The sequence below is a fragment of the Anopheles bellator genome, chromosome 1 (genome assembly GCF_943735745.2).
Source record: "Anopheles bellator chromosome 1, idAnoBellAS_SP24_06.2, whole genome shotgun sequence".
NCBI lineage: Eukaryota > Metazoa > Arthropoda > Insecta > Diptera > Culicidae > Anopheles > Anopheles bellator.
Genome location: NC_071285.1, coordinates 37,579,056 through 37,593,083, shown reverse-complemented (window position 1 = coordinate 37,593,083; position 14,028 = coordinate 37,579,056). Strand labels below are relative to the sequence as shown.

Here is a 14,028-nt window from a genome sequence, read left to right as displayed (position 1 = left end):
CACTTTTAGTTGTTTACGAAAGGCCGCGTATCGCAAACTAGTAAATATTTTGAGGCATAATTGCAAACAGCTGTTGACAACCAGTATTGCCAACATAGAAATAAAAACATTTCGAGATGTTCAATTTCAAATTTCCCGGTATTTTTTGGCGTGCAGTGGTCCAACTTAAAGAGTGTCGACGTAAGAAAGGTCTTCAATAAATCATCATAAAAAGGAATCTAGTATTCATTGTACAGTTAGCTGTGTTGTAGAAAAATGCAAACTCTCTACGAAGCCACAGCGCAACGACAGAACAACCCTTACGGGCCACGGAAGAAACCACTCAAACACCCACTGTAAACGCCTGCTGTTGTTTTCTTGTCATTGGCAAACAAGGAAAAACATCGTTCGTCGGAAGATTGGCGGCCTGTAATATGGAAGCTTTTCCCTGGTGAGGATATTTCAGGAGCAGACTCGTGCGCGGAAATTCGGTAAGTCGTTCAAGAGAGAAACTGAGACTCTCACGCCATTTCACCGCTCGGGAAGAGAGCGTTGCGAGGATGGAAAATTCGCATCCGACTGTGTGACGTTTTTCTTCGTCCTCTTTCTACGGCGCAAGGATGCGAGGAAAATTCTCTCACATACTGGGAAACACGTCCGAGTGAAGCGCAGCTTTTCGCTCGTGATGCAAACGACGGTAGTGGCGTAAAGAGGCAATTTCGCAAAACAAGAAAAGGGCAAACGATACGGAAAAGACAGGGCAAACGAGTCCCGATTGTTAGCTACGGTTCTTGGTTTGGTTGTGAATCCGGGTGTGCACCAGTTCTGTGGAGTTCTGTTTTGTGATAACCGGAAAATTTTATCGTCATCCTCCTGGGAATAATCACTCATTGTTCCGTCACCAAGCCGCTGGAAATCCTATCGGCCTAATGATTACGCAGAAGAGAGAAGTTACGCTACTTCTGTCGATAGTGCCAGTGAAACATCCTCATCGAAGCAATCGTCGATTGATGTATTAATGCAAAGTAACCTTGTTCCGATTACGCTCCGAATTACAGCCTATGATGGAAGACCCATTTTTCGTGGTGAAAGAGTAAGTGTGGATCAGTTTTATCGTTTTTCTTTCGCTCCAACAAAGGTTTATCGCCAAAGTTTCTCCCACGACTAGTACCATAAAGCATGGAAAGCACTCGCTGTTGATTTCAGATAGCGTTTAGCGAACAATGTAAATCGCAAAGAAAAAGCAATCCCTCAAATGGTAAAATTACAGCATGGGCTCAGATGTTGTAATCCATCTAACAAGATTGGAACTCATGACAGGATGACGCTGTTTTCGTGACGCGTATGCTGAAGATAAAAGTTGGTCTAATTTCCTCACCCCCATTTCAGTGAACTGACACAAAAATACGCTCCGATATGGCTTAGATTAGTTTTATTTCGCTGGCATACTTTGGTGGCAAAGCTGATGGAAAAGCCAGTAGTAGAATCTGAGCCTTCGCAGCATGATGCTCTCTATTTGGCAGGCGAGCATCGCCAGGCACGGACACAACCACCGTCGCTGTTACGCAGATATCCATCCTGGCAGAAGCACTTATCAACGCAGGGAAGGGTGCAGTTCTGATCCCATTGGTCTGAGTTGGAGCAAGTATGTTCGCATCCGGTTCCGCACTTCTGGTAAACTTCGTTGTCACCGCACTGATTATCCTGTGCTGTTGGTCAACAATGGCGTCCCAATTGAAAGTTCATCACCTTGTTAGCAAATTCCTAACTAGTCCTTACCCGGTACTCCAAGCAGGGCAAAGATGACAACAACAAGAAGGGCGAAGATGGCACGCATTTTGCTGGCTAATATTGTTGGTGGAATCGAAGTGACTAGATTCAATGGCGACCACCTTCGGATTATATATTGTCCTCGACCCTCGCTTCTGCCCGTGTTTAAACAGATGGGAACTCGACAAACGAGCACTGAAACACCGGATTTTCACCATTCGCCGGCGTACAGTACGTGGCATTTGGGTTTTATCCTATGGATCATGGTGTCGGTTTGAACTTTCTTCTCAACTTGCTCATTGAGATAATTTTAACAAACATGCCTGAATCATTCAAAGCATGTTGTGACTAATTGTTCTTTAGAAGGTTTTCGTTTCGTTTGAAACTGTACAAAATAAGTTTACACGATTTAAAGCCTCTTCTGTACACAGCTTGCCATAACACTGTTCTTGTTCTAGCACTGTTTGAACAGTTTGAATATGGGACCTGTGTTGAACCGCAACAACCGCAACCGAAAAATGACGCGCACAATCCAGTTACCTGGATGGAAGCACTGATTTTCGAGAAGAAAAGATTCAATAATTTATTGAACAAAATCATCCACGTAACTTTAATCCACGCACTACTCTACTCTTCTTCGTCGTCTTCCGGTTCTTGAAGCTTTGTCTTGCGCTTCGTGCCCGTCTGCAAGCACTGCCAAGCTCGCACACACTCATTATCGTCCCTGCGAAGGTATCCTGGCTTGCAGAAACATCCCGAAACGCACACAGCCGTGCACGGTTCGAACATCTGATCAATGTTGGAGCAGTTCCTTGCACACGCCGAGGTACAGCTGTAGTACTCTTCGTTATCGCCAGTGCATTCTGAGGAAAGGGAAATATTTAGCAGAGGCTTTCTATTACTTGCCAATATCCTGCGGCGATTTCAGAACGGAAACTATACCTTTGCTGTAAACGATAGCCAGCGTCACGGCCGCAAGTGCTACTACGACGATGAACCGTAGCATGCTGATGGTTGTAATCAAAAGAGAGGAACAAAAGTTTCCACTTGCACGTTGTCATGCAGATGCTTCTGGCTTTATAGTGAACCCTCAAGGGGCGCAGTTGCATGAGCGTGTACACATTTGGAAACGTATTTCGAAATTTCACATAACGAGCCATTAATGTTGGGCCGCGTAGCGGGTCCACTGTCGGTTGTGCAAGTTGATAGAAACTTTGTTTTAGTTTACTCAACTGTGGCTTACAAATGCCTATGCCATTTTATGATGAAATTAAATTTCTTATTGAGCACTGTGTTACGATATATCCTTAAAATATTCTTTTTTAACCACTCTGTTTCTTTTACATTTTAGCGAAGTATTTAAAGCACTAAACAAGACTCGCGGGCTTTATATCCGTTGGCGTGAACTGAACGATGCGCATTCGGGTGGCTCTACTGCGGAGGCCGATTGGACGACTACGGAACTGAAGAATTCCTTGCGCAGCATCGAGTGGGATCTCGAGGATCTAGAAGATACCATCAATATCCTTTTCACAATGACTCGTAAACAAACCTTAACATTATTTTTAAGCGCAGCCATTTCGTAATCGAATCATTCCGGAATGTTCCTTGACCATAAAATTTTATTGTTGCACGTATTGTGGAGAAAAATCCGAGCAAATTCAAGATCGACAACAGGGAGCTTTCCACCCGGCGCCATTTTATCGATGCAACACGCGATGAGGTGAAATCGATGAAGGATCGGATGAGCATCAGCCGCAACCGTGACCAGGATATAACTGCGCGGCAACCGCTGCTCGACAACGTGGAATCCTCACCACAGAGCAAAAACTACGTCAACAACAACAATTGTATCATATCAAACGGTATCGTTGTGAGTGTCGCAGCCCCCGGTGGCCACAGCAACATCAACAACAACTCGCACAGCTGCAACCTTAACAACAACAGCCAGGCCAACAATCTCAACCTAGCGGAAACGGGTAAACATCTGATCAGTTCGGCTGGCGCAGCAATGGCCTCGAGACACAGCGGCGCCAAGTACTCCAAACTGGAGAATAATCTCGACGACAGCCCGAGTCATTACGTTCCGACGGCTTCGTCGTCCGTGTTGGATGCAAGCTCGAGCCGTTTCGTGGAGGACACGCTAGCAACACAGCACCGCATTCTGGTGGGCCAGGATGAACAACTCGACGTGATCAGCGATTCTATCGGGACGCTCAAGACCGTCTCCCGTCAGATAGGCATCGAACTGGACGAGCAAGCAGTGTTAGTACCAGCAACGGTGGACCGATAGAAGAACGAACACATTTTTTATTCCTTCGCTTGCCTACTTCACAGAATGCTCGATGAATTTGGCAATGAAATGGAGCAAACCGATTCTAAACTGGACGCTACCATGAAGAAGGTTGCAAAAGTGCTCCACATGACTAACGGTAAGCTATTCTTAGGATGATCTGCTGCTTTGCTATACACCATTCAATAACGTTGCTCTGTTTCCTCAGATCGGCGGCAGTGGATGGCCATCCTGATTCTATCTATAGCACTGGTAGTTGTGATAGTAATTTATATTATTCTTTAATCGATACCGATGTAATATGATTCGGGTACGAGGGAAACTGTGGGGATATAAGCATAGTTTAAGTAATAATAGTTCATTTTCAAATATCAACCATATAGCATGGTAGAATAATTTATGGAACTATTTAAACTTACAAAAACCAACATTTAACAGCCGTAATACATCACACAAATTCCCCTTTGGGTGACCCCGCTAGCAATCAGAACTCTATTTTTGTTTGTGTGCAATTCTGTGTGTGTATTGTTTATCAAAGCTCATTCCGGACGCATCCTGAAGTGTGATAACCGTGATTAACGATTTTATTTAAACCTTCAATGATTGAAGATTGCTCATTTCGTATGGTGTATTAGTGATTAGAAGTTACAACTATCCGTTACACAGTACGCAGTGTATATTATAATATGTTCACTGCTTTCTGACGAAGCATTACTTTGTTGGTTTCTATTGTCATTTTGTCACTGGCGGTTCCATTTTAGAATTTCGTGATTCCTTCGGCAAAAATCATTAATTTTGCTATACAAATGTGTTCCATTCGTGTTGGTGAAAATGTTTAATGTTTTGTTCCGGTTTCAATAGGTTAAGTTATGATCAGTTCTAGTCAGTCAGGTGAGACTCTTTCGTGGTTTCACTGTTAACGAATAGCGATTCAAAGGGGTTCAGACGACGGTTTGAATGGTTCGTTCTCAGCATATTTAACGGCTTTATCTTAATGTACGTTACATTCTTCTACAGTCGGCGAACCAGAGGAGAAGTGTCGTCAACCAAAACTATAGACCGAAAGTAGTGAACCGTTGCGTATAATAGACGGGAGCTGCGTAGAGAGTACCACAAAACTATATATTTTTTCATGGAATGTATAAAACCTTTTTTCTACTGATACTACTCTTATATACTACTCTCTTTTGAAACAGCCAAATTTTTTGTATATTTTGAAAACGAAACCCAATAAACATCGATTAAAAGGCGAGGTGGGACAGGTAGAACGATAGCAAAATGGAAATCCGTTAACTGTAGGAAACAAAAAATATATGAATTCTATAGTACTAGCAAACCGGGAAGTAGTCAGAAAAGATGCATGTCTTCCTGCTAGGCGTATGGCGGCAGAGAAGGTTAAAGGGATGCAAATCGAAGTTGATCGACTTCCGTGTGCCGCTGATCATATTTTCGAAATTTCAAATAATATTTTTGACCCGTAGAATACATTAACAAAAAGACAAAACTATGTAAAAACACAGATAATGAAAGAGTAAACCATTCACACTCTTTGGTTCCAGAATATCGAACGTGGATATAGTGGATTTTTATTAACTTCAGCAATGTATCACATAAAGAGAGTTACACGTTCACTATCAACTTCCAACTTACTGGAAAATGTTCTTATCCTTGTCGGTTTTGCGGAACAAAAACTTTTTAAAGTTCAATTCCACTCGTGAGTCATCACGATTACTACCTTTTTTGTTGTTCAGCCGTTCCAACACATCCGCAGCAAGTGGTTCCGAAAAGCGTACTTTCACTTTCCCGCCAGCACCGAAAGCGCCATCAATAACACCACGCTCACCAGAGCTGAGGGTAACATTGAACCCCACGAACGCGTGACGATTGTTGCCCGTCTTCTTGAAAAATCCTGCCGCTATCAGCTCCTGTTCGTTCACTACTCGCTGCACATTACCTGTCTTGTGCTTTCGCTTAAAAACCTGTAATCCCGGCAGCACGCTTTCGGCGTAATTAGCATCCCGTATCATGTGCGTAAGCCGCCCAGAAAAGGCTATCCGACAATCCGTGATTCGCTGTATGTCACTATCCAACTTCGAGCCCACGATGAGAGCATCTTCAAAGGCGAGAATGGGCTTTTCGAATTCGAGCAACGCCAACACCGCCCGATTGAGTCCGTTGTCGGCGGCAACTCCCTCCAAAAATTCGTATTGCGCGTCATACGAAAACGGTGTATTCTGCTCGCCGGTGAATAGCAGAATCGTAGCTAAGACCGTCTCATACCCGCAGGTGATGTGAAACTTTGTCTTACTACGAATCGGGCGTTTGTAGTACCGAAGTGGCGCAATTTCGAGAATCGCTGCGTGAACGTACTGCGCGTAATTGGTCGCACAGACGATACCGCGCTCGAGAGATTTCGGTTCGAACTGTGTAATACAAATTCCCGCCCGATCGCCCTGCTGGATGGTGGTGTAGTTTTGCCGGAACATCTGTATCGATCGTACCTTGCGCTGGAGTTTTAGCTTCGGAATGTCCACCTTATCACCGACGCTTACCATTCCTTGCAGGACCGTACCGGTGCAAACGGTTCCCTGGCCTTTGATGGCGAAGCAGTGGTCAACGGCAAACATGAGCGGTAGCTTGGCGTTTCGAGAGGGCAGAAAAGACCGGGACATCAATGTGTCCGTGAGCGCTGGAATGTTTTCTCCCGTCGACGCCGATATGGCCACAACCGGCGATTCATCGAACGCCATTTTCGACAACACTCCTCGTATGCCCTTTGTCAGTTTGTCCAAAATTTTCCTCCTCTGTTCGGAATCTGTGAAGGAGTCGATTTTGTTCAGCACCACGATCAACTTTCGGCACGTCAGTTCTCCGATGATCAAACATTCGGCCGTTTGGGGTTGGATTCCTTTCTCAGCATCGATCACCAGCAGCATCATGTCGATAATCTGGGCACCACCGATGATTGTACGAATCAGACTGGCATGGCCGGGACAGTCAACGAATGTGAATTGGAGCCTTTCGTAGCCGAGAGCCGCACACTGCTCCTGGTTCACCAGGTGCTCCGGAAGATCATACTGCGCGGCGCTGAATCCCAGGTCCAGCGTAATACCTCGTTCCTGTGATTGAGGATTTTTGTCGAAAGCGGCCGTACTGGCGATGGCGCTCAGGGCACGTGCTAGCGTTGTCTTGCCCGAGTCAACATGCCCTAGAATGCCGACGTTTAAATTAAGGTACATCGCAGATTGTACCAGCCAAACAACTTTGTTCAACAATAAGCACAATCGTTTGTTTTTGTTTTGATTCCCTAGTTGTCGTTTCTCCGGTTGCCGGCTTAACTACACCATTTCAGGCCGGTGGCCTAATTCATCTATCCGCATGCTGCGTAACCACAGCACAATAATTGAAAGCCGAGAAAATAACTACTTAAACATTGTTAACTGATTAAAATGCCTTTATTCGCCAGTTTCAATGAAAATACGTTTAAAAAGAGGAAATCAAAGTACCGGTGAATGGAGTAAAGTGTCGGTCACATGACAGCTCCCGCAGGGAATACAAATTTCACCGGGCGCAGCAGTGATCGGAAAAAAGCAACCAGTCGGAGAAAGCAAAAATTTCACTGTTTTCTTCGGTCGCGGCACCGAGTATGTTTTGATCGTGTTCAGCGAAGAACGATATCGCGGTGTCCGCTCGCGAGTTGAGCGCATATCGGCGGAGCAGAGGAGCTTATCGAACTAAACGTCGTAGAAGAAAGGTGTGCCCACGTTCGCATTCCCTGGAAAAGGGTGTCATTTGTGTGGACGGTGTGGACAGCTGCCTGGAAACGGCGCTCTGTGTTTGTGGCAAGTGGCAGGCGAAGAACGCGAACAAAAAACATGACATCACTTACGGACCCAGCAACGTTGATTCGTTGACCATCGAGGACCAACCCTCCGAATATAGACATATCAGAGAACGGCGCTACAAAGTGACCGACGAACTGTGGAGCGGCTTTTGATTTTTAGGGGGAAAGACCGAGCTTTTTTAGGGCGTCCTCCGAGACGCTCTCCCCAAAGTATAGGCCGCCGTGGGCCGTGTGCAAGCTTGCTTTTGTTTGGAATTTCCGTGACGTGGCCTACTAGGGCCCTCAGGGCTAGCAATGCCCAACCGGACGAATGTTGACTGGTCCAGGTAGAGTCATTCACGCATGAGAAAGTTTTCACGCACCCTTCATCACGTTTTGTTGCTCTCTCCGCTTTCCGCCCTTCCTCCCGCAGGTACGGACTCGGCAACGATGATTCATCACCGACGGAACGGAACCGCTCCAATCGAGCCACTGGCGGTGGCGGCAGTGGCGGATTCGTCGATCTGGGCAACGAGTACGATTACGGTGCCGGTGGGCACCATGCGTCGGGACGGGATGAGATCTTCGCCGAAGACCAGGGCGATAAGCCGTGGTGGCGGAGCAACTTTTTCATATCGCAACCCGTACTGTTCGGCACCTGGGATGGCGTATTCACGTCCTGTCTGATCAACATCTTCGGCGTAATCGTGTTTCTCCGGTCCGGGTGGATAGTGGCTGAGGCCGGCATTATGCACGCGATTCTGATCATCTTCTGTGCCGTCGGAATTGCGCTTGTGTCGGTGCTGTCAGCGGTCGGTATTTGCGAGCGGTGCCGGGTGGAGAGTGGCGGCGTATATTTCCTGATCGCTCACACGCTTGGCTCGCGCTTCGGTGGATCGCTAGGATTGCTGTACTGCTTCGGACAGGCCGTTGGTTGTGCGTTGAATGTGCTCGGTTTCGGTGAATCGATTGCGGGCCTTGTCGGGCTGGAGGGGAACCAGTGGGCCGTCCGGGGTTTCGCGATAGCGGCCGTCCTCCTGCTCGGTGTGATCAACGTGGCGGGCGTAAAGTGGGTCGTGAAGCTGCAATTCGCTCTGCTGATTGTGATTCTGATGTCGGCCCTTGACTTTATGGTGGGCAGCTTCATAGGAGAAGCACCCGAACACGGGTTCGATGGGTGGGGGTCCGGCAACATGGCCCTCAATCTGTGGTCCTCTTATACGGACGGTACTTCGTGGTTCACCGTGTTCGGAGTATTCTTTCCGACCATTACGGGCATATTATCTGGGATCAACATGAGTGGTGATCTGCGTGCTCCGTCCACGGACATTCCCAACGGTACGCTGGCCGCTCTCAGCACGTCCACCTTTCTTTACATGGTGTTCATTCTGTTCCTTGGCGCCACCTGCCAGAGAAGTCACCTGTTAACGGACTATCAGATCGCGGTCAAGGTGTCAGCCGTGGAGTTTCTGTTGCTTGCCGGTATCTACGTTTCCAGTATGTCGTCGTGTCTCGGCGCAATGTACGGTACGCCACGTGTGCTCCAGAGTATAGCCAACGAGAACGTAATCCCAGGGATCGGCAAACTGGGTAAAGGGCGGGGACCGAATAAGGTACCGTTGTACGCGATGGCCGTTGTAGCCTTTGTGACGACAACTTTCATCATCATCGGCGACATCAATACGCTCGCTCCGATCGTGACCATGCCGTTTCTGCTGACGTACGCCTGTATCGACTATTCGTACTTTGCGCTAGCGCAAACGTTCGACATTCAGAGCAACCGTGAAGAGCGTTTCCGTATACAGGCCCAGAGTCCCCTGTATGAGACGAGGAATTACGGAGCGACCGGAAGCAATGACTACCACGAGTCAAACGATCTCGATCAGTTGTTCCCCGAGCGGACACGTCATAAGAACCTTGGGGTAAGTGCGGTGCTGTAAAAGTTGCTAACTAGTGACAACGTACTACTTTCGCCGCTTACGCTCTTCCTACAGACACCAACCAACTCACCACAACATGTGCCTTCCGCGGGTGATCGTGAAACGGCTTCTCGATCGCAACCAATCGCGACCATCACTAGTGCCGCGACGAACCACAACACCGCTACTACCATCACCGGTAACGGTATACCTCACAGCAGCTCGCTGACCAGTGGCGACTCGGAAGTAATCTTCCGCGACGGTTCCACGACCAACGCCAATTCACTTAGCGATGCGGACGATGAACCAATCGCTCCGATCCGTCCGCCAATACACTCCAAGACGAAAAACTGGTACTCAGGTTTCTGTAACCGCTGGGCCTCGCTGTTGGGGGTATGTTTCTAAAGCTGATTTTGGAAGAAACTGCGGATAAGTTTCGTATTTTAAATTTTCTTTTCACATAGGCCTGCATCAAAGTACTGGTAATGCTGCTGGTGAACTGGGTTTACGCTCTTGTTTGCATCGGAACCGTGTTCGTCGTTTGGTTCTACGTCGGCACCGCCAATCCTGCCGTTAAGCCGGGCCTGGCGCACGAGTTTCGGTTTTTCGTGTGGCTCAAGAACGTTGTTTTCCGGTGCTTTGGGTAAGTGACTTCCTTTCGCGATCGACAATGTCTCAGTATTAAATTCAATCGTTTTTTTTCCCTTTGGTTTCGCTCAGCAAACGAATGAATGATTACGAGCAGGTCGTAGTCACGCAATCTTGCCCCAACGTAAACCTTGCTTCGGCGCAGCTAAACGAAGAGAACGAAGATTTTGCGTCACGGCGGCGCTATCACCAGACGGCGGTCGTGCAAGGACGTTACGTGGACGAAGTGTGAAGTCGCCCGTTCCTTGTTACTAAGAACATAAGTACAGCACAACTAGCCAGCGAAAGCAAGCATTCCGCGGGGATGCTGTTACCGTTTGTCGATCCGCCAAAAGTGAAAGTCTGACTACTAGCGGAATGAGGGCGAACGTGGATGAGTGGAACAACATTGGGAACTGGAAGCCGAAAGCTATATCAAAAATACAGCTCATCATGTGAGCAGAAGTATTAAAAAGCCGTAAAACAGGCGGTGTTTGTAGGTAGGTAACGACTTTTTTCGCTCGCCCGTCAATCTACTACTCGGGAACCAAGCAATATCGCGAGGAGCACACATCAAATGAACAAAAATTAGTTACAAAAGGTAATGTAAGCTAGGGAAATATTGGAGAATTTTCTGATTTTGTAGCACACAAAAAGTACTAGCATAGGATTGTAATGAAATATGTACATAGGAACGTAGCGTAGATCTGCGCCGGTGAAGCTGGCTGCATGTAAAGTGATTGTGCGATAAGGTCTATTGTATTCCATATAAATGTATTTATTGTAACTCGCTAACAACAGGGCACATTTGGCAGCTGATAATCCTCTACATCCTGATTAAGTTCAAAGCGAACACAACTTTGCCCCAAGTGATACTTACCGTGCTGAAATCTGAGATTAACTACCAGTGGCAGATTACCAATGAGCGATAGAGAGGACGTTGTATTAGAGCGACATCGCTTTATGTCGGTTTCCTATTGTGTTTGTTTCCTTTTGAGCCGACAAGGGCCACTCATTACCCTCATTCAGAAATGATCCGCGATCACGTCTGCTTTCTCTAGTAACTCTAGATAAGAAAACAAAATGTATGTGCAAATTTTTTTGTCCGGGAAAACAATGACATAGATCAAAAGAACAATAAGCGGACGAACCGTGATTCCTTTTTTAATCTTACGACGATAAAGTAAACACGGCACGTCGGAGTCAACTAACGCTGTGTAAAATAAAGTTGTAATAACATTGATTACGATTACCGTCCCCACCATTCTTATTTGAAGTTCGGATGTGGGAATGGATTTTGTGTGACGAAAGAAGGCATCACATTTCATGTTTCTTTCCAAATGTATGTAGGAAGGCAGGTCTCGGCGTTGTCTCGAGCGAGAGTTAGCGGAGGACAACTCCGAGAACAACTTCGAGTATAAAAGGAGGTCGGAGCGCAGAATTTAGGCAGTCGCAAAACAGCAGTAGACCAGAGCGGTCTAACGTTAGTGATCTCAACTACGAAAGAGGAATAAAGTTACGAAAAGGAAGAAAATTCCAGTCTATACTGTTTTCCCTTTCTTACATGGGGGCTCAACCGGGATAGTGCGAGAAGTCCCGAGGATAGTGAACATTGTGTGCGAGAGTCTGTGGTGAGAGAGAGTGTGGTGTTGGAGTGTGAGTATTGTAGTGACTTGAGAGTGCTGAGGCACGGGCACAAGAGAGGTGTCCGAGGTCACAGGCAATAAAGCACAGGAACACACACATGCGAGGAGGAGCAGCAACCAGAAGCAGCACACGAAACACGATGAAGCGTGCAACGGAAGAGCGTGCAGAGGAGAACACAGGGGAGCTGAGAGGACGCTTCACGTTCAGCGACGTAACGGAAGCATTGGAGAGTTTTGCTGCAAGTCCCGATGGCGTGAATGTCGACGCCTGGATTGCAGAGTACGAGGAGGCCATCGAACTATTTGGGTGCTCGGAGGCACAACAGTTCCTGTACGCCAGGAGGCTGCTATGCGGCACGGCCAAACTGTTCGTAGCGGCCGAAACGGGCTTGAATAGCTGGCCGAAGCTAAAAGCGGCCTTACAACGAGAATTCGGCGCGGCGGTTAAATCGGCGGACGTTCACCAAATGCTGCGTGAACGAACAAAGCGAAACGACGAGACATATTTGGACTATGTTTACACCATGCAGACAATGGCGCGGCGAGGCAATGTGGACGAAGCTTCATTGTGCGAATACATCACGAAGGGTATTCCGGACGCAGCACACAACAAAGCGTGTCTGTACGCTGCGAACACGGTAAGTGAGTTGAAAAAGGCGATTGGTGTGTACGAGAGCATCAAACGAGAAAACACCGAGCGTCACCCAACGAGAGCGGCACTAGACGAACGCCGTATAGAGCGTAGAATGGATCAGCGAAGAGAGAGCACGGTGAGACGTTGCTTCAACTGTGGAGGACCTGGCCACATCGCAAGTCGTTGCGAACAAAAGGCCATAAAATGCTTCGCATGCGGAGGAGAAGGGCATCGCTCCACGGAATGCAGAACTAAAAAACCTGAGGTGCACGCCATCACACCGTCACCAACGGTAACTGTCAAAATTGGAGATGTCTCGCTAGACACCCTGGTGGATACAGGATGTCAGCACAATTTGGTCAGCGAGGTTATGACGATCCTAGCGGAACGGGAGCTAGATGTACCTCCAGAGTTTGCTGGCGAGGTGGAAGAGCTGGAATCACCGCAGTGCGTTCCAGAAGAGAGAGTGGAAAGCCGCGAGCAGCACCAGGTCATCGACGAGGCGGAACGAGTGCAGTCTGAAGCCAAAATTGACAACTGTGAGGAGCCGCCGATCGATCATTCATCCGAACACCGCGAAGACAACGAGGACGTGGAAAGCGACGAGGGAAACAAGTTCCAGCCGAACCCAGTGTCCGTGCAGGAGAAAGATTGCACAACCGTCGAAGAGGAGGCATCGAATGGTAACCGCCCGAAGTGTGTTCAATTCGATCGCGACAAATCAACAACTGCGGCTGAAGTGAACCAAAGTGAACCAAAACAGAGTGAGCTCTTTGGGAACCCACGACGAATCATCAGTGATAAGGGACCGGCGTTCACATCCAACGATTTTAGGGAGTTTTGCAACGAGCGAAACATAGAACACGTCGAGACCACTACAGGAGTTCCTAGGGGAAATGGACAGGTAGAACGGGTCAATCAGGTAATCCTAGCCATGTTGAAAAAACTGAGTGTAGAAGATTCTACTAAGTGGTACAAGCATGTAGCCAAGATTCAAAGCGGAATCAATTCGAGCGTACACCAAAGTATCAGTGTAACCCCATTCGAGGCCCTTTTCGGGGTAAAAATGCGACAAGAGACAGATTTTAGATTGGTAGAGTTATTAGAGGAGGTTAAGCTAGCCCAGTACGATGACCAACGCCGAGAAATTAGAGAGGAAGCTAGAAAAGCCATCAAAAGGGACCAGGAACAGCAGAGGCCGTCATATAATTTGCGGGCAAAACAGCCAACCAGTAATGTGAAAAAAAAAAGTACCGGGTCTGGGGGCCAGACCACTCGTAGGATGGCCGAATGTAGGAAGGCAGGTCTCGGCGTTGTCTCGAGCGAGAGTTAGCGGA

At 47.5% G+C, this 14,028-nt stretch overlaps 3 protein-coding genes across 5 annotated transcripts; 2 read left to right on the top strand and 1 right to left on the bottom strand.

The window, feature by feature from the left end:
* Positions 1-421: 421 nt before the first annotated feature.
* Positions 422-5,581, top strand: LOC131206412 (syntaxin-6). 3 transcript variants are annotated; one of them, XM_058198955.1, is made up of 5 exons: positions 422-470; positions 3,101-3,270; positions 3,384-4,014; positions 4,087-4,181; positions 4,251-5,581. In XM_058198955.1, the coding sequence occupies exons 3-5, from the start codon at positions 3,482-3,484 to the stop codon at positions 4,325-4,327; spliced, it is 705 nt and encodes a 234-aa protein (XP_058054938.1). In that variant the 5' UTR covers positions 422-470; positions 3,101-3,270; positions 3,384-3,481; the 3' UTR covers positions 4,328-5,581. The 3 variants fall into 3 exon arrangements, with proteins under 3 accessions (XP_058054938.1, XP_058054939.1, XP_058054936.1); XM_058198956.1 differs by lacking the exon at positions 422-470 and adding an exon at positions 551-1,072 and having other exon boundaries at positions 3,106-3,270; XM_058198953.1 differs by lacking the exon at positions 422-470 and adding an exon at positions 551-1,072.
* A 93-nt stretch (positions 5,582-5,674) lies between these two features.
* On the bottom strand, positions 5,675-7,281 carry LOC131216673 (selenocysteine-specific elongation factor). Its single transcript, XM_058211226.1, has one exon. It carries the CDS (start codon positions 7,279-7,281, stop codon positions 5,689-5,691), a length of 1,593 nt encoding a protein of 530 aa, XP_058067209.1. The 3' UTR covers positions 5,675-5,688.
* A 514-nt stretch (positions 7,282-7,795) lies between these two features.
* Positions 7,796-11,599, top strand: LOC131211729 (solute carrier family 12 member 8). The gene is made up of 5 exons (XM_058205319.1): positions 7,796-8,212; positions 8,299-9,787; positions 9,860-10,177; positions 10,249-10,427; positions 10,505-11,599. The coding sequence occupies exons 1-5, from the start codon at positions 8,181-8,183 to the stop codon at positions 10,662-10,664; spliced, it is 2,178 nt and encodes a 725-aa protein (XP_058061302.1). The 5' UTR covers positions 7,796-8,180; the 3' UTR covers positions 10,665-11,599.
* Positions 11,600-14,028: the final 2,429 nt, after the last annotated feature.